The sequence below is a fragment of the Schistocerca serialis genome, chromosome 4 (genome assembly GCF_023864345.2).
Source record: "Schistocerca serialis cubense isolate TAMUIC-IGC-003099 chromosome 4, iqSchSeri2.2, whole genome shotgun sequence".
NCBI lineage: Eukaryota > Metazoa > Arthropoda > Insecta > Orthoptera > Acrididae > Schistocerca > Schistocerca serialis.
The window spans coordinates 42,606,213-42,626,980 of NC_064641.1; the positions used below are offsets into that span (position 1 = coordinate 42,606,213).

Below are 20,768 nucleotides of genomic sequence, written 5' to 3' on the forward strand. Positions count from 1 at the left end.
GAGAGACCTAATTCGAAACAAGGCCCCGGGAGTAGACAACATTCCATTAGAACTACTGACAGCCCTGGGAGAGCCAGTCCTGACAAAACTCTACCATCAGGTGAGCAAAATGTATGAGACAGCCGAAATACCCTCAGACATCAAGAAGAATATAATAATTCCAATCCCAAAGAAGGCAAGCATTGACAGATGTGAAAATTACCAAACTATCAGTTTTATAAGTCACGGCTGCAAAATACTAACGCGAATTCTTTACAGACGAATGAAAAAATTGGTAGAAGCCGACCTCAGAGAAGATCAGTTTGGATTCCGTAGAAATATCGGAACACGTGACGCAATACTGACCCTACGACTTATTTTAGAAGCTAGATTAAGAAAAGGCAAACCTATGTTTCTATCATTTGTAGACTTAAAGAAAGCTTTTGACAATGTTGACTGGAATACTCTCTTTCAAAATCTGAAGGTGGCAGGTGTAAAATACAGGGAGCGAAAGGCTATTTGCAATTTGTACAGAAACCAGACGGCAGTTATAAGAGTCAAGGTACATGAAAGTGAAGCGGTGGTTGGGAAGGGAGTGAGACAGGGTTGTAGCCTCTCCCCGATGTTCTTCAATCTGTATAATGAGCAAGCAGTAAAAGAAACAAAAGAAAAATTCAGAGTATGTATTAAAATCCATGGAGGAGAAATAAAAACTTTAAGGTTCGCCGACGTCATTGTAATTCTGTCAGAGACAGCAAAGGACTTGGAAGAGCAGTTGAACGGAATGGACAGTGTCTTGAAAGGAGGATATAAGATGAACACCAACAAAAGCAAAACGAACTAAGTCGGGTGATGCTGAGGGAATTAGATTGGGAAATGAGACACTTGAAGTAGTAAAGGAGTTTTGCTATTTGGGGAGCAAAATAACTGATGATGGTCGAAGTAGAGAGGATATAAAATGTAGACTGGCAATGACAAGGAAAGCGTTTCTGAAGAAGAGAAATTTGTTAACATCAAGTATAGATTTTAGTGTCAGGAAGTCGTTTCTGAAAGTATTTGTATGGAGTGTAGCCATGTATGGAAGTGAAACATGGACGATAAATAGTTTGGACAAGAAGAGAATAGAAGCTTTCGGAATGTGGTGCTACAGAAGAATGCTGAAGATTAGACGGGTAGATCACATAACTAATGAGGAAGTATTGAATAGGATTGGGGAGAAGAGGAGTTTGTGGCACAACTTGACTAGAAAAAGGGATCGGTTGGTAGGACATGTTCTGAGGCATCAAGGGATCACCAATTTAGTATTGGAGGGCATAGTGGAGGGTAAAAATCGTAGAGGGAGACCAAGGGATGAATACATTAAGCAGATTCAGAAGGATGTAGGTTGCAGTACGTACTGGGAGATGAAGAAGCTTGCACAGGATAGAGTAGCATGGAGAGCTGCATCAAACCAGTCTCAGGACTGAAGACCACAACAACAACAACAACAACAGGTCTCTCATTGAATCTGGTTTTTATTCATTACAATTGCAAAACAAACATTAATACAAATATAGAATTCTTCATTAATGTGACTTGTGATGTTGAACTTTTTTGGCTAAGTCGTCTATATCTGTGCCGTTTGGGCTGCTTGCAATCCTCATTGCATCTTCTAAATGCCTGGACAATGATTATGATATTTATTTTTCGGGTACTTCATTTTTTAAAATGAAGCTTCACAAAGGTAAGTTGAAGGAAATAGTGTTAAAATGAACTGTGCACAGTCTCATAAATTTTTATAATTGTTAGGCACACATTTCCAAAATTCAGTGTACTGTTGTGTTTCATGATGTTCTATAAACAGAGCTGTAAGCTGTGTATAATGCTGAAGTTCGATTATTTCATTTAGCAAATTAGTTTTAGGAAATCCAAATTGGCAGAATAATTTGAGATCATCCTGTCCAACACGCCAAGGGTTCCCTATGAGAATGAAACATCTTCGAATATTTCTAACATCTGCAAATCTGTTTTTTATTTCTTCCAAATAAAAAAACAAATATTCTTTCATGTTTTGGTAAATAGTTTCAGCGATAGTTAAGCCTGATCGGAGCATAGCAACAGTTGGCAAATTAGACAGATCTTTTACTTTGAGTTCATTTATATATAATTTCAGTTTGGCTTCAAATGTAAATATTTTGTTAGTCATTTGCCCAATTACCTTGTTTGGTCCTTGTAATTCCAAGTTAAGTGTGTTGAATTTTTGTGTAATATCGGTCAAAAAAGCTGTTGGTATCCACCATTCATCAACATCAAGTTCAGGACAATTTTTGCCCTTTGTTGTAAGAATAAAATAATTTCAGATTTCAAACTGACAAACCATTCCAGCACTTTCCCTTTGCTTAGCCATTTGACAGCAGTATGTAGGAGAACATCACTGTAATGAGCTCGCAATTCCTCCAGAAGTTCTTTAAATTTTCGGTGATTAAGATCACGGGCATGAATGAAATTTATAACGCTTATAACCGTTTGCATAACAATCTTAAGTTTGGTATTTGAAATTTGACATGCTTAACTTTCTTTATGCACTACGCACTGAATGGAGAGTAAATTTGGCAAATTCCATTCCTTCTTCATCAGTGCTATCAAACCATTGTTGATGCCCGTCATTGACGGACAACCATCTGTACATACTGATATTAATTTGCTCATAGATAAGCCTTTTTTTTTTTTTTTTTTTTTTTTTTTTTTTTTTTTTTTTTTTTTTTTTTTTTTTTTTTTTTAAAAAAAATTGCATCTACAAAATCACATCTTATTGTGTGACCTTTCATGGTTAAAATTGTTAAGAGATCTTCCTCTATTACCCCATCATTCGTGCAGTAACGCACAAATAATGGAAACTGAGCCATCAAAGCTAAACCTGAATTGGAATCACATCCAAGACTGAAGTACTTTCATAGTTTGACTTTATTAATTACTGCCTCAAAGATATATTTAGAAACATCTTCTATACAACGTCCACAGGTAGATTCTGAAAGTGTGAGCTTATTTATTTCAGGTGATATTTGTTTACTGTTGGAGAAATTTTGAAACAAAGCTTCAGAAACAGTCATCATACATTGCTTCACTAATCCAGCTTCAGCGAAAGCTTTAATACTTTTTGCCAGAATATTACACATTTGGTATGATGCTCTTGTGACAGCATCACTTTGCCCAACTGCTGCTAACATAATGTTTTGTTGATGATGAATGGTAGATTTTAGATGAGCAATTTTTTGCTTTCTTTCATTTGAATTCAAAGGAAAAGCTACTGTAAATGAATTGTGTTTACTTGTGTAGTGGCGAAATAAATTGTATCTCTTCAGTCCCACAATTCTACCCTGGCATATTAAGCAAGTAGCAGTACCTTCTTTATGTCCACTTATAAAGCAAAATTCTTCTTCCCATATTTCATGGAAACTTCTTCTCTCTTCACATAGTTTCCTCTTAGTCACTGTTCTTGAGGGTACATCAGACATTACTCATTCCACTAATAATTATATCACCAAATATGAGCACAAATACACTCAATACGCAACAAACGCTCAGGGGCACTGAAACTTAGTTCACAACTGACACAGTGACACGACAAAGCTAACAATAAGGCAGCTGCGGGACAAGCCTGCCGCAGAAAAATGAGCGGGCATGGGCATGCGGCGTGTTTGATGCACGGCTCACATTGTTGGCTAGAAGGCCGGTCATGCCTTTAGTGCTGAGGAACACCAGCAAGTGGCACGTTAAATGAAAGTGGTGGATGGTTTTCAGTTACCTAATTACTTCCCCGACTTTAATCACAATTCCTCACAGTTTCCGTAAACAAAACAACGCTATGCCAGGCAAGTAGATAATTAATGCTACCCGTGCAAAGCCGAGGAGGGTCGCAGGCCGCATGAAAACATGATATGGACCACATGCGGCCCGCGGGCCACAGTTTGATGACCACTGCCTCAGACCTGCATCTAATTTGCCACATAAGTCTCCTCTTTCTGTTGAATGCCTCCTTTGCTATGGCAATTCGAGTTTTCACCTCCTGGTGACATCTCAAGTCTTCAGTTATTGTGCTTCCAAGATATTTAAATGCACTTACATAACTAATGGTAGATTGTCCTATTTTAATATTGGACAGTATGTGTCTTGTACTGATGACCATACTCTTTGGTTTTGCTGTGTTTATTTTCATCCTATATTCCACACAAGCTTCATTCAGATCTTTCAGCATGTTATTCACTGTCCGCTCACTTTCTGCCACTAATACCATGTCATCAGCAAATCTTATACATTCTATTCTCTTTCCACCAATACATACTCCTCTTTTCCCATCTAAGCCTTTTGCAATAATCTCTTCAAGGTATGCGTTAAACAGCAGTGGGGAAAGGCAACAACCTCGTCTAACACTGCGTCCAATGCTGCTTCGTTCTGAGATTTCATTTCCAATTCTTATCCTTACTTTCTGGTGTAAATACAGAGTCTGTGTCAGTCATCTCTCTTTCCAATCTACTCCTTTCCTCTTCAAAATATCCATCAGCTTGTTCCACTGAACTCTGTCAAAAGCCTTTTCTAAATCTATAAAAACAGCAAAGATTTCTCTACCTTTTTCCATACATCTTTCCCCTATAGTTCTTAACAGGCCAATAGTATCTCTTGTTCATTTCCTCTTCTAAATCCAAAATGCTCCTTTGCAATCCCTCTATCCAGCTTGCCATATAGCCTTCTATTCAACATTGTCAGCAAGACTTTAGCTGCATGAGAAATTAGACTAATGGCTCTATGCTCTTCACATGTTTTAGTGTTTCTCTTTTTTTTCTATTGGTATCATAACTGTTGCAAGGAAGTCATCAGGCCATTTCCCTTTGTCATATAGCTTGTAACAGAGGTAGACTATTTCTTTTGTTCAAATGTGTGTGAAATCTTATGGGACTTAACTGCTAAGGTCATCAGTCCCTAAGCCTACACACTACTTAACCTAAACACACACCCGTGGCCAAGGGAGGACTCGAACCTCCGCTGGGACCAGCCGCACAGTCCATGACTGCAGCGCCTTTGGCCACTCGGCTAATCCCATGCAGCTTATTTCTTTTCTTGCCTTGTTTCCCAGACTCTTCAACAGTTCTGCTGGCAAATTATCAAATCTTTTTCAACATGTTTTCTGTAATCCATTCTTTCCTGGTATTTTGGGATACTCTATTTCCTTGTACTTCTTTGGCAGAGTCCATAAGTCCTTCCCTGATTTTTACCCATTTCTCATTAACACTTTCATCAAAACTACCTCTTTCCCATTTTTCCATAATCTGTTCTCCGAATCTGATGTCCTTCCTACCTCTTTGAGTCTTTCTATGTTTAGTCTTTCCTTTGTTTTACCTCTCCAGACTTTTTTCAACTTCACTTGTATTTCTCCCACCATTAGGTTGTGGTATGAATTTATATCCGATCCTGGATAAGCTTTGGCATTCTTCAAACAGTTCCTAAACCTTTTTTTGTATCAGGATGTAGTCCAACTGATCTTTCCCTATTCAAATTTGATATCTATTTATAACGTCTCCTTTTGTGGTGTTCAAATAATGTTACCCACTGCTAATGAATTTTCTTTACAGAAACCAATTAGTCATTCACCTCTCTCATTTCTACTGTAGCTTCATCTCTTCCTTCACCCACCACTGCATTCCAGTCCCCCATGATGATAACGCAGGCATTTCAATTTTATTTCTCGACAAGTTCTTGTATTTTCTCATAATATTCTTCCACTTCCTCGTCTCTATGCTGGCTGGTTGGCATATATACCTGCATTAACACCAAATATTTTGAACTACCCTTCAGTCGTATCATTATCAGTCTTCCATCAATATATTGTACCTTCATTACCTTATTTTTCAGCTTTTGCCCTATCAATATTCCTCCTCCATTTTCACCACTCTTGATTTCCCCTGAGTAAAAGAGCTTATAATCTCCACTCTCTATCTCCCCATCTCATTTCACACAAACCGAGGGCACCTAATCTGTTCCTTTTCATCTCCTGTTTTGCATTCTCTAGCTTTCCTGCTTGCAGTAGTGTCCTCACATTCCAGTCCTTATCTTTCCTTCCTTCACTGTCCCTTTCTTCCTTTTAAATATATCTACACTCAATGTGTTCCCCTCCCAGAGATCCGAACAAGGGGAAGTTTTAACTCTGGAGTCTTTCACATGGAGAGACATACCATGTACTGTTTGGGAATATAATGTGGTAGTTTCCCGTTACTTTCCACATAGGCAGTAGGATGCCCAGCCTCAAATCAGCCACTCAGTATGAGTCGGACGCTATCTGTAGCCACCCCTCTGGGGTACAGTCGCTACTTGTACTCTTTTTGTACCCAAAGAGAAAAGGTGCCTCTTCCGCCAGCTTCACCGTACCGAAGTCCATCTATATGCTGGAATGTTCTGTGCTCCCTAAGACGTCGATCAATTGCTTCGAACATCTTCCTGTCGGGACACCTTCGTTCTGGAAATCTGTCTCGATACAAACGTACCATGCCACGGCTATTGCCCCGTGCTAATCCATACGTCAAATGGGCATCTGCCAACTCCGCATTTGTAAACATTGCACTGACTGCAAAACCATATTTGCGATGAACACTAACCTGTTGATGCTACGTACTGATGTGCTTGATGCTAGTACTGTAGAGCAATGAGTCGCATGTCAACACAAGCACCGAAGTCAACATTACCTTCCTTCAATTGGGCCAACTGGCGGTGAATCAAGAAAGTACAGTACATACTGACGAAACTAAAATGAGCTCTAACACGGAAATTAAGCGTTTCCGGACACATGTCCACATAACATCTTTTCTTTATTTGTGTGTGAGGAATGTTTCCTGAAAGTTTGGCCATACCTTTTTGTAACACCCTGTATATTATGTTGTGTTAGTTATAAGCAATGGAGTCATAATCGGATGGAAGTAAGTAAATTGGTACCATGATTCCTAAGGAATTCCTGTCAAACAAAGAAGTAAGGTAAATTGAAAATGAAAGGTGTCCGCATATGTGGAGAATAATTAACATCTGAAGTAAACGGCTCATGTGTGAAAGTAGTAGAATTTGATGCAGCAGCAGAGACAATATGCAGTAAAAACCATCTTAAATAGTAGATCTTAATATTAATTGTGGCATAATAGAAGTTTTTGTGTTCAGTGCAATCAGAAAAGGCTTGCACCATGACACAGAGAGATAGTTATCTCCATATACTAATATTAAGGAATTACAACATTAAACATAGTTACCTAGAGTAATGTGTGTGGAAAGAGTAAGCAAGATTTGCATGTATATCACCCTTCAGGCTAGGATCTTAAGCACTTTGATGGAATACAGGGAAATAATAGATTTTCTGAGTGATAATTTTATGTGGTCAGTAAGGAGAGATAAGTTTGCCTTAGCATAAGGATCAGTTACTGTGGAGTGTTTTTTTAGTAGAATAAATTTTGCATTAGATAAGCAGAGCAGGTGTTCAGTTATTAGACAATGAAACAATCATCAAATAATAAAACAATGAATAATGTTAGGGTCTTAATGGTTAGGGAGCCTGCCTCTGCAGTAGGGATATTTTTGGAGAATGCACTCCACTAACTAACAAGGTAAGATATGTGAGTGAAATAATGGCACTGACAGACATGATTAATGCAAAAGATAACTATATACTAACAAATGTGGTGTGACTATCTTAATGATCTATTTTTGAACTAAGCAACCTTGGGTACTGTGTATATTCTGCAATTCATGACATTGCAGCTGGGAATGAGAGCTTAACCGAAAGAGCAATATTTTAGTGAGGTACAAGTCGTATAATGCTGCATCACTGGATCTATAGGTTATCTGAAAACTTCTATTTGTTTTCTGAGGAATTATGAGCTTAAAGTGGTATTACTGGAATGAAGAACAATAAGTTTGCTGATTAACAGATAACTGTGGTGCAAGAGTGGTGTGAATATTCGGACAGGTCAACCATTTGGTAACATTTTGTAATGATTTAATTTTCTGGTTGAATGACAGTAGTGCTCAGAATGGAGTAGAGAAGTGGAGCAATAATTTGGTACAACTTCCATCCCCTTAATTTTGATTTGAATAGTAATTAAGTTATATGATGATGACTATTTCTTTTTTTTTTTCAAAATGTAATGATTAGTAAATCTATGCTACTGCACATCTTCAGTTTTTACGAGTGGTAATGTACACACTTTAGACACTAAGGTGATATTTTGCAAATGGCAAAGAAACAAATGTCTTTCAACTTTAACCAGTTTCAGACAGTTATCACTTAAAAGAAATGTTTTGTAGTGTAATGTGCACTTGATTTAAAAAAAATTTCCTAGTCCACACCTTTGGCACTAGTCAAATTTAGTGTTAATTATTGTAATGGTATGAGCACTAAGTAATGTATTTATTTATGAAGCAATGACTATCAATTTTAGTGTGAAACATTTTTTCTTAGACTAAGTTACAAGTAAAGGTAAGTGGTGTAAAGTAGGATATTTTGTCTGATATTTTCATGTAGTGTGACAGAGGAGAACCACCTCTGAGGGAATTGATAGCAGTGCATTTACTTACTAACTGCCACTTGGACCTGTTGAAGGCGTGGAAAACTTGATGAGGTGGTGCGTAAAAGCTTATTAAAAGTGTGAAAGTGCTTGGAAAAATACTAAACATTGAGCAAGCGAAATTTTCTTTGTATTCCAACCCATGAGGATTTATTATTTGAAGCAAGACAGGACTTGTATCAAATGATATATATCTTTAAATGTAATCTTCACTTATCCAGAAAGGACACCACTTATTATGAAGATGCCTAATTTTTTTGTTAAAAATACAACTTGTTGATATTTTGTGCAAATATACAATGCACTGTATGTAAATTTCTTGCATGAGGATTTTCATATGGCCAGTTCATATAAATTTGAAAAAACATATGTACTGTAGTTTCGATAAGATTTCTTATGTAATATTTCTTGTGTGTAGATTTTAAACCCAACTTCTGGGGTCACTGAATTGCCCAATTAGCTATTTGCAATATCTATCTGGTCAATCCAATGAGGGGGGTGATGTGGCGAAGCAAGCTGGGATATTTTTACTTCCCCTCTCATTTTCCCATCACCTCCTTAAACTTCATTTTTGAATTAATTAACATACGTGAGTATAATCTGCAGTTTCATATAAGAGAAAGGTTGGCCATAAGTTTTAAAGAACATAACACCAGATCTAATTTCGTGCTTAATGTTATGTATGTAATTGATTTTCTAATTTATTTTGACTATTCTTAGTTAGTATCTTTTATTAAAGGGCTAAATCAGTAATTGTTTCATAACTTAAATTCTACTGTTGATGCGTAAACAAATATAAATTCTGTACTAATTATAAACAGTTAGATGAACACCTAATTGTATTCTTAAAGGATCTATTTGGCTCTATTCAAAAATATGTTAGCAAAGCCAGCCCTTAATCAATTCCAAAGTAATTAACAATTTTGTCAAAATTATTGTTTATGCAACGATATATGCTAATTTCATGATTTAAACAAATAATTTAGCTCAACCCTTGTAGTAGGAGAAACTGTTAAAAAGAAGGAAGTTTTCGATGTATACAGTTAATTTAGGTTTTAATTTTAATTTCTGTAAATTAAACTTCAAACATTGGGTAGTGTCAGCACCTATTATTGTGAGGATACGTAAGGGCCTGATTTTTTGTCCCGAGACAGTCAGTCCACAGCCGAGTTTCAGATGAGAAACCCGTGTTGGTTAGAACAACAACAATGCATCATGTTAACTGTGAAAGAAGTGTAACACAATTAAGCCATATGTTAAAACAATGACTAACTGTTACCATACGTATCTTCCTTATTCTTCAAGAAATGTGAACTATGTGGTTAGGTTTTTACTGCTCGATGCAGATGTTCGCCTGAAAACTATTAATGAGGCTTATTGAAAGTTAAACAATAGTGTACCAGCCATATTAAATGTGTATATGGGGGTTTGTGAAAAGTGAAAGTAAACAACTGTAAAATGCAAATGTGCACCTGTCGGCTACATCATTTACAGTAGACAGTACTGCACTTCCACTCCCCTATCTTTTCAGCCAGTATGTCGACATCAACGACAACAAACAAAGAAGGCGAACATCACCGAGTGAGAAAAAATCTGAAGTACTAACATCATCATCATCTGTAATGAACTGTATTTAGATGGAGAAAGCAAGCAAAATGGCATGTGTGTTTCATTGAAAACAGTCAATATTTTATTTCAATTAAATGAAACACATTTGGTGATAAAAATATGTATTTCCTTTGAATCGCAAGACAGATTCAACATACCTTCACTGATTTCAGACATAACCTCAGAGAAAAGTAAGCCTCTTGAAAGAAGTGTATAAAGCGGGCACGAGTTGTGTAAACCAACACTATAATAAAATGTTCATTCCACTATGTTTGTTATTGCCAATTATTACCCACAGTATTATGTCTATTATTTTAGTGGTATTGTGTGTCTGCCTGCTTAGCTGGGTGGTAACGTGTTTGCCTACCATGCAGCAGGCCTGGGTTCTATTCCCAGGCCAAGTTGCAGATTTTCTCCACTCATGGACTGGATGTTGTGTTGCCCTCATGGTCATTTCATGATCACCGACATGCAAGTTAGCCAATGTGGTGTCACCTGCATGAAGAGTTGCAACCTGGTGGCCCAATGCCCCTGGATGGGGCCTCCTGGCCATCAAAGCCACACGAGCATTTCATTTCACAGGTATTGTGTGACTTTTCTTTCAAGAGATATACGAGTATACAGCATACAAACCGCCAGCGACAGGCACAATTTTCTTCTTCTTATTGTTCATACTTTCAAAGTGGCAAAATGTGTTAGAATAAATAAAATGTCTATAAAATGGCGCACTGTGCAATGAATTTGCGATGAGACAGTTTTAATTACTGCCAAGGAGCACCTTAGTCTTGGGTCCATGATGAAACTCCACCGCATTACACCACACACAAACAGGTCTGGCCTGCAGGCATATCTGTCAGACTAGAACCAACAGGCAGGGCCTGCACATTAGTGGGAAACAATGGGCTTCAGATCAGCAGGCCCAATCCATTAGAGATACCCGCAGAAATGTGTGGCCAGTTATTCATGAACCACAGACAACATGTTGATCAACTCATGCAACAGATACCGTATTTACTCGAATTAAGCCGCACCTGAAAAATGAGACTCGAAATCAAGCGAAAAAAATTTTCCCGAATCTAAGCTGCACCTGAAATTTGAGGCTCGAAATTCAAGGGGAGAGAAAAGTTTTAGGTCGCACCTCCAAATCGGAACAAAGTTGGTCCATTGTAATATGGGACACAATTTAGGTCGAATGAATGACGATACAGCTACAGTAGTTTGGTTCGAGTCATAAGCTTAGCAGTTAAGCTTTACCAGGTAGCCATTGCTATGTGTCAGGCGCTTCGTCCGTATTTATACGTCTGCCCTTCCTTTTTCACATGCTTCGTCAGGTTTGACTCGATTGCTTATTTTTCTTTGATCTGATAAGTGCCATTCACTTTGTTACAGGTATTTACATCACTATAAGCTGAAACTGCATTACTGTACTGTGTCATGCGTTGTTTGTCACATTCTGATAATGAGTGTTTACAGCCTGTCGCCGCTGGCGGCATGGCTTGCTTTTGTACCGCCGCTTAAAAAAAAAAAAAAATAAATAAAAAAAAAGAGAGAGAGAGAGAGAGAAAGAAAGAAAGAAAGAGAGAGAGAGAGACAGAGAGAGAGAGAGAGAGAGAGAGAGGAATTGTCTCATTAGCGAAACAATGGCAAGAGACTGCTATTTGTTGTTACTTACACTGCTGCTTTCTTTGATAATGATCAACAAGAATCAAATAATAGACTGCGTATGATAGAAGTTGTTCTGAATGAGAGTTTAGCTAAAATTTTTCTCTGTTTGAAAATCTTTGCAGATGGCTCTTTAGTATGTTACATTCTGCACAGTAATTCGAGTCATCTTAGATTTAAAAATCTAGTCAATTGCCGTGCTTCATTTCTGACTGCATCACTGTTAGGCATAAGAATAATACGAATATAAACATGACATGATATGTATATTCTTCCACGTTTGCTGTTGCCTCACTCTAGTTTCGTAGTTTATTAGACAGGTAGAATTTAAATGAGATAGCAGCAAACACGAAAGAATACATGGCAAAATGTGTATATTCATATTATTCTTATGGTGAAGAGAATACTGCATGTGATTCACAATTCATAAAAGTTCCTATTAGCAACCATCTCTTCTCACAGGTAGGAAAAAATTCAGAACGTAGAGCTGGCCATATTGACAAACATCCCTAACAGTCTTGCCAGTCAGATTTTCGTAGTACATTGAAACGCTGCAACATTCGAAGATGAATAATACGGAATTTGTATTTACTTTGATGGATAATGTATGAAAATGCATTGGTCGAAACTCAGGGCGGAGGAAAAAAATCTCGTCTTCGACCTTTTTTTAATTTATTTACTGATGCAGAGGTTTTGGCACCAGTATTTATCTTTGTGCCTGCAAAGCCTGCCTGCGTAGCGCTACATATATTGGTCGGCAGAAGTTAGTTGTGGCGGCACCTACCAACATTCTTCAGAACTTCCGCTTACTCTGCACATGATTCTAAGCCGCAGGCAGTTTTTTGGATTACAAAAACCGGAAAAAAAGTGTGGCTTAGATTCGAGTAAATACGGTAACTTGTATGAATACTCTGAGAATCAATAATGATGAAAACGTGTAGGAACTCACCAAGCAGATTACTGCTGACTGCACACAAGCATGTAGAAAAGACAATCACACTCTCACAACTAATTTTCAGCCATAGCCTTTGTCAAAAAATGAGAGCACTCACACTTCCACACAATCACTTGGACACAACTCATGCAGGCAGGACCGCCATCTCCGGCCGCTGCATCTACAGTATCTGAGAATCAGATCCAAACAAACCACTTCTCACGGCTCCCTGTCTCTCGTCAGCAGCTGCTAGGCTAGCAGCAAGAAGTGGTGGCAGCGCAGACTGCAAGCTGAGGGGAATGGTAGGAAGGGCAGAAGCAGTAAGAATGAGGGAGTAGGGAAGCAGTGCACATACTCTGCTGTGTCCAGCCAGTGACAATGGATGACATCTAAGTATCAAAACCACTTCAACTACTGAGATGAAAAAAGATTTTTTCCAGTTTTTTTTCTTTTTTTCAAATTTCCCTGATTTTCCTGACAGGTTTTAAACTCTCTGATTTACAGAATGCGCCCTCATATGAATCCATATGCTGAACTTGCTTCAAGGAAGGCCATATAGTATAAGTTGGCTGCAGCCAGCCTTATAGGCCTTCTGCCTGGAGCTGCAACATGACAGCACAAATGAAGATGCCTACATATTTACTGAATGACCGACCATGGACTCATGGCTGAATCACAGGAACATCTGCACACTGATTTTCCTGGACCTTTTTTTAAGACCCATGTGCTCATTGCGATACATCAATTATCCCATTTTCTGTATGTGGTCAAGCTACAATATGCAACAAAAGCAGTCACCTCTATGGTTCTATTGAAGGTGTTCATTCCTTGTGACTAATAAAGGACCACTATTTATGGCATCCTCCATGAAGTGCATCTACACTCATTATGGCATCAAATATCTAACTATGTCCATGTTTCATCCTGCGACCAAAGGCACCATGACGAGATCTGGTCATACTTTTAAAACTAAAGGTATATGGTATTGTGTGATATCCCTTCTAGAAAAAAACTATTTTCTAGCAACATAAAGTTTAATACCCATCAAAGGCCACAGTACAGCAAAGCAGCCTCGAAATCAACTTCATCGGGTGCTCCTCAACCCAACCTATGGTTCTCACTACTGTAGCAAGAGGACATCACCACATTGATATGAGTCATCAATCCAGGAGCACAAAAAGTCAAACTAAAGAAAGGGAACATGTCTGTAAGACTTCACTTTCTCAACGTCAATCACACTGAAACTGTTGAGTAGCCTGTTTTGTTGAGATACACAATCTGTCACCAGCCAATCACAAACACCACCAGGCTAGTGTTACTTCTGAGCCCTAGAAAAATCACACTGAGGACTTGAATAATTTTTGACTGGTTCTCGTGATGCCTCATACCGAGAACATCTACTCTAGTTAAAGAAGATCAGCCAACACCTCCAATTTTTTTCTCCTGCGACGGGGGATGATCTGGAGCAGAAGAGTGTCAGCCAGCAACTACCGGCAACCAAACTACATCAAACCGCAACATTAGGAGTGCTGGTCACACACCATGCGTCGTCCTTAGTACTGGCCAAAGGCACTTTCTTGGCAAAGGGGAAGGGGGGGCAATAGCCTCACAGGTCATCGACACAAAAGCAGCATATTGTACACGCCAGCTGCCTTGGCTGATAATAGGTTGGTCGCAGCAAGCCATTATGGCCTTTAGTGTTTGCCTATGCTAGCATTCTACAGTGTTCTCCTCGTTTCTTATGTGACAATTGCTTAGGCTGTGTTTGGTTACTAGTTAGGACTTTCCCTGCATCTGCTTCCACTGGACTTTTGTTTCAGCTTTCAATGTAACAGGTTTTCTTCTCATGACTTGCCTGCATTATTTGAACCTGTTTCCAGGTTTATGATTTCATATTTTTTTCAAATGTTTTTATCTATTGAATTTTATGTGAATATAAAGTTTAAGTAGTGTAAAAAATAGGGTGTTGAGTAACTCTGTCACAACTGGGTTTTCACAAAGTACTTTTGTTTTTATACCCGTTTACCATTGTATCACACAGCTGTTCCCGCCACAAGTGTATTATACCTCTAGTACTTTTCCAAGTTTGTGAGTGTAAAAAGATGACAACTTTTCAATACTTTGCTCCTGCCCCGTAGCAATGACAACCTCATTCTTGGACACTTTAAGTCTCCTCTTACCACCAGAATTGCATAAAAAATGTGTAACTACTCCATATTTAGCAGTTGATCAGTACTTATCATTGATGTTCAAAATTATTTTTTTACCACTGGGCATTGGCAATCTGTGTGGCTTGTTTTGGAAAATAGTAATTACTATTTCATTACGTGGAATGACAAGTCACAGGTAGTTCACACTTAACTGTTCAAAACCAAAGAAATTTTTTAGCACACATTCTCAAATCTATTAAGTATGTGTCAGATCACATTAGCAGGGATCAGATTTTACAAAATACACTGTTCTCCTCATATCTTTGTGTATTTTCCAATATCTTTATGATATTCTTTCATTGCAGTTAGTCTCAGCCCCTCCCCAAACATATGAAGTTAAATTAGATAATTTAAAGCATAAGAAATGAAAAAAATGAATTAATACATTAAGTTATAAAACTTGGGATTGATATTTTATGCAAACAAATGAGAAATGTATTAAGATGTTTCAAAATGACAGAAGAGGGTATGTGGCAAGAAAGAAAAAATAAGAGAGATGAAAGTGCAAAAATACATGGAGTGAGAGGAAGGCATAGGGCACAAAAATTCAACCAAGGGAAGGGAAAATTTTCAAGATGTGTATATCTTTCCTTTAAGATCTCAATTTCTTGAAGTCATTCATATTGGTATTACTGAAATACACAATTTCTCACCAATCTTACATTTCTCACCAATCCTACATTTCTCACCAATCCTACATTTCTCACCAATCCTACATTTCTCACCAATCCTACATTTCTCACCAATCCTACATTTCTCACCAATCTTACATTCACTGTTCACATGGTTCTTCTAAGAGTTAAATGAAGCTTAAAACAGCTATTCTCAACAAGCAGATGGAAATTACAATGTATTTTCTCATTAGTTTCCTATTGTTGTGAAAATTTATCTACTACATTTGGTGAAAGTTGGAAATAGAAGGACCAGAAGGACAAAGACAAAGTTGATGGCACAGCATTCTTACGTGCCACACGAACCTTTTTCAGTGAATAATTTACTTACATGGTGGAACTGGATGGGTGTACACATTTATCGTATCTACATTTTCTGTACATAGAATTACACAGAGATATAAATTACACAATATTTTACTTCAGCTCATCAACATATGGAACACAATGCAGCTGACCAACAGCACCCATTGACAACTTGCCATTTGCAATTTTCTTCGCAACCTGGAAAGAAAAAAAATGTTGTGTAATTATAGGAATAGAATACGGCTAACTACTTACGAACTACTTTCCAGTTGAAGCATGGACAGTGAGATATGTGATTAATAAACAGATTATTTTAGAACTAGAACATTGTGTGTCACTAAACAGTTTGCGTATGAGCAGTTTCACTCAACACCACAAATCACAGCACTATCAGATACATGCATGTGCCATGAAACTGTAATAACCCCATATACCTAACAATGTAAGTACAGTAAAACTGTCCTTTCAAACTACAACAAATAAACAGAATAAAATTCTTTCAGGAATATAAAATAGAGAATAAAAAGTATACACAACAACTAACATAAAATAGAAGACAACAGTTCCTCTAGTACTTTCTTATGGTATTACCCTCTAAAATGTAAAGATAAAAAGTGATGAGACAGATGGTTCAGAAGTAACGATACCATGCAGTACACAGAAAATGGAGGATTCAATCATATTATTCATCTGCAGAACTGGTTGCTTCAAAAACTTTGTGTTCTAAAACACAGTAAAATAAATATTCAAACAGCCAAGCAAATACCTGAAGGGAACACGTTGAAGCACAGTTTTTCTTTATTTTCTGAGTTGGAAGAGTGTCATATTCTATTGAATCAAGTAAAAGTCACTGTTACTATTTCATTTCTGTGCAGCTTTATCTTCAGTGTTTGTGGGAATGAGATGGGAGTCAAGAATGTGAGAGACACTGCATAGTTAAACTGGACGTCTAGTTTCTGCATGGCAACTACAGTCATGTAATCGAAGAAATTACCCCGTGAGCATGCACTTCTGCTACTACGGCATGCAGGTGAGCATGCTCAATGCCAACGTAAAGTACTGTAGAATTGTGTGTAGAATCTAATAAATTAAACGTCTCGGAGGCGTTCAAATTCTAGACACATTCATACTGAATATAACTAGAGGTAGAGAGAGAGAGAGAGAGAGAGTTGGCACTCAAACACTGCTCAGTTACAGCCACACCACATGCTTTGACTGGCAATGCTGGAGGCAGTCCTCCTGTGTGTTAAATTTCTGGTTCTGCCGCTTTCTTGAAAAATTTACTCAGAAACAAGGTACAGTGTTGATGTTCTATGTGTAACTCCAGGAGTGGTTCTATGTCACCCTTAATTACATTAACTAGAGATCTGCAATCACATGGGCACTGACACAAAACACACAACAAACTGATCAGCTACATCAGGAAATGCATGTAATAAGTGGAATCCTCAGAACGGTTCTCCAGGCTGCCATTTCATTCCAGGCTGTTAAACTGCATCTCCCTACCATTAACCTTCCCATATGAACATTACTATATTAGGTTGGTATTACACTATCATACTTCTTTGTCAAAGTTGATATGTCAAATATTTTCTTCAAAGAAATTTGATAGTGCAATACAGAACTTTGTCAAATCTCATCTTTCGCCACAGAAATATGATCAAATCTAGGATATCACTGTAGATTTATCACGAAAGTCATTCGTCTTCTGTTCAGTGTGAAATGTGATCGTTTTGAGTGCTGGTATCGCTACAGCTATCTGACGCTTGTAGTGGGTTTGTAAACATGGCTGCAAAGTTTAGTTGATGTGATCCTTCGACTCTCGACAGGGTGGAGGAGTGAGCAAGGGACACAATGCGTGCTATTAATCATGCGCTGGTGGGTTACACTGCAGCTGACTTCAAAGCCACCACACAACTGCAGCCATCAACCTCTAAATTGGGAAACACCAAGGCAGCTTTTCAGCGAGCCGGAATATAGAATGACACATATTAAAACAAAATAAAAAAATTCTTAGTTCTCCATTCTAGTTAGTCTATGTTTGAACTCTGGATGTCACAAGTTAAAAAGTACTTCATCTCTTTCATACTTCTCATTAATTTTGAAGTAGTTCAAACACTAATTCTGTTAATTAAATTATTCAAAAATAAAAATTGTTCTTAATATCCACCTAGTGCACTAAACATTTATCTTCAGATATTCCTTCTTCAGTGCTTTATAAATCACTTCGCACATTTGTGCAATTATTTTGGTTAATGTGCACTGTGGTATTCAAGTTCCGCGTAGTAAATTAGAGTAGCTCTCTCCCATAGCAAGAAATCAGTGTTATAGTGAACCTGTCTTCTGCACACACAGCATTACTCAGGTAAGTATTCTGCTTTGTAATATTTTACTGAGAAAATACTGAAATGCACATTCTTCCATTTGTGAGTAATTTATACAAGACTTGACGTCCCACACTTGCAGCACTTGTAGCAAATTTTGATGACTGCTTTTATTATCTTGACGTTCACCCAAGTAAGTTTCCTTTCTTTCCGCCATTGCTCTTTCACATGCATACTCAATGCAATCGTGGTACACGCAACTGCGGCACATAATAACCAGTTATTGTTGTCCACCATCCTGAACTTTGACAGAAAATATGATGACAGTGTAATACCCCTTTTTAGTGTCACGTCAAATATCTTCATCAACAAAATTTGACAAATATTTGATCATATTTCTTTGTCAAAGATAGTGTAATACTGCCTTTACTATGGTACAAAAAATACACATTCCAGACGTCTGGCATACAACAATATGCACATTCTAAGAAGAATAACAATGAGGTCCCTGATGGGAACAAATGAAACAGAAGAAGAAGAAATAATAATAACCATCATTATCATCATATGCATTACAAGAAGAGAATGATTTTACGTATTTAACCAAAAAATACATAAGTTCTACTGTTTACAGTATCTAAACATCAAATAGCCCACACAACACACGAATGTGGGGGACCAGACAAATGGAGTGCCTCGTCTGATTCTTCATATAGGCTCTTCATACTGCCAGGGAAATGTCTGTTAGAACACTCATTTACAATGTGGCTTATTTTCTGAATATCACCACAGTTAAACATAGTGAATGTTGTATTTGCATATAACTTCTCCAGTCCATCATTTACCAAGTTGTACTCACATCTCCCTAGGATGACGTAAGCCTGGAACTGTAACAGTTGAGTTGTCAATAAATTCATGGTTCTGTGTTCTCACTGTTTGTCACTCATTCCATTCAGTGGCCAAGCTGAACCCAGCAGTAAGTATTTGGAATCATTCACACGCTGGTCTTCTGTATTTGAGGTGTTTCTCAGGAAGTGACAGTAAATCTTCAAGAAAAGCATCGATTCATTTTTAGAAACTTACTGACAAAGATTTCAATCAAAGTGAGCTGGACAGATGTTCGGTAGTACCGATGGCCAGCACATGATAATACTGATGGCCAGCACATAAATATTGATCTGATTGTGCCACTAATGGTCTCATAGCTGCATTCAAGTGAATGTCAACTTTCTTCATGCGTGATGTGAAGCAAACAAATTGGTGCACAATAGTTTGTTGTGAAGTACATCAACACAGCAGATGCTCTGCGGAGGGGATGGGAAGGGGGAGGGGGGAGAGGGGGAACTAGAAGCTACTCATAAGTGGTGGGATAGACAAAATATCAGGCAAAATGGACCTCAATTCAGGTCATGGTTTTAGGAAGTCATAATCCTGTCGAAGTAGTTGATTAATACAAGGTGGTTATAATTAAACTTTCACCATCTAAGCCAGTGTAGATAGAAAACTATTTACCTTATGGGTACCCAACTTCAGAGGAATGATGTTCTGACTGCGTGCAGCAGGATTTGAATTGTTGGTAGTGTTAGTTGCATTACCTGCTGTTAGGTGCTGGTACTGGAAGGCAACTTACTGTTGAAACGCAAGAATCAGTGTGCATTACAGCTGCAGACAGTCAACATGGGTCTGGATAACATGAGCAGGGCTTTACTTGTAGTAAAGTTGTTTTTATCACAACAGCAATAGTGCTCCTGCTCTTCAAGAGCAACGCCACATTAAAGGAAAAAGAAAAAATCCCCTTTCCTCACCAGGGTTGAGTAACATGATTTGGAAATTCAAATTAGCTGGAGATTTTGGAACTGCTCCTGCGAGAAGCCAATAGTCAATTGCACCACAAACTGTTGCAGTTATTGTTTCCATAGCTGAGAATGCTGGACGCAATGTGCTATCTTCGAGCAGAGAAAGAGCTGTCACAACAGCAGAACATTACATGATCCACCATTCAAAAATTGCTGCGACCAATCTAGTACAGTTCCAGGCTGTCATGGATGCAGACAGCCATCACACTGAGCAACATTTGTGGCCTGGAATGTACACATGGTGTGCAATTAGCACACGTTAACCTTTCATGTGGAAATTAAAATAGATTTCTTTCAATGGTTTATTCATTATTTCTCATCCAATTGTCCTTACAAATGTTTCCATTAAGTTTCCCTGTCCTACAATCCCTCTCAAGTAGTGAAAGTTTAGTTGTAACCACGCTGTACATTCAATACCATGACAGTACTGAGTGAAAACTCGACAATAGACTACTACTCTACATACTACCAAACAGGAGAGTTTTCCTTTTTCATAAACAACATACATTCTTTTTCTTTAAAAAAAAATAAAAAAAAATTTAAATTATGACTGATAACAGAGGAATTACTTATGCAAATTCGTCACAAATTGGTATTCACACTGGGATCAACATAAATTGCAAAATTGTAAACTTTGGCAGC

At 37.9% G+C, this 20,768-nt stretch overlaps 2 protein-coding genes across 2 annotated transcripts in view; both read right to left on the bottom strand.

Annotated features, from left to right (window-relative positions):
• Positions 1-1,744: 1,744 nt before the first annotated feature.
• On the bottom strand, positions 1,745-2,490 carry LOC126474216 (general transcription factor II-I repeat domain-containing protein 2-like). The gene is made up of 2 exons (XM_050101679.1): positions 2,332-2,490; positions 1,745-2,290 (listed from the first exon to the last, which is right to left on the bottom strand). The coding sequence occupies exons 1-2, from the start codon at positions 2,488-2,490 to the stop codon at positions 1,745-1,747; spliced, it is 705 nt and encodes a 234-aa protein (XP_049957636.1).
• A 13,457-nt stretch (positions 2,491-15,947) lies between these two features.
• LOC126473739 (cytochrome b-c1 complex subunit 2, mitochondrial) overlaps positions 15,948-20,768 on the bottom strand; it is a 55,980-nt gene continuing 51,159 nt past the window's right edge. Inside the window, exon 8 of the mRNA XM_050100987.1 lies at positions 15,948-16,144. Within this exon, the coding sequence (XP_049956944.1) occupies positions 16,058-16,144 (87 nt within the window). The 3' untranslated portion in view covers positions 15,948-16,057. The remainder of the gene's footprint in view (positions 16,145-20,768) is intronic.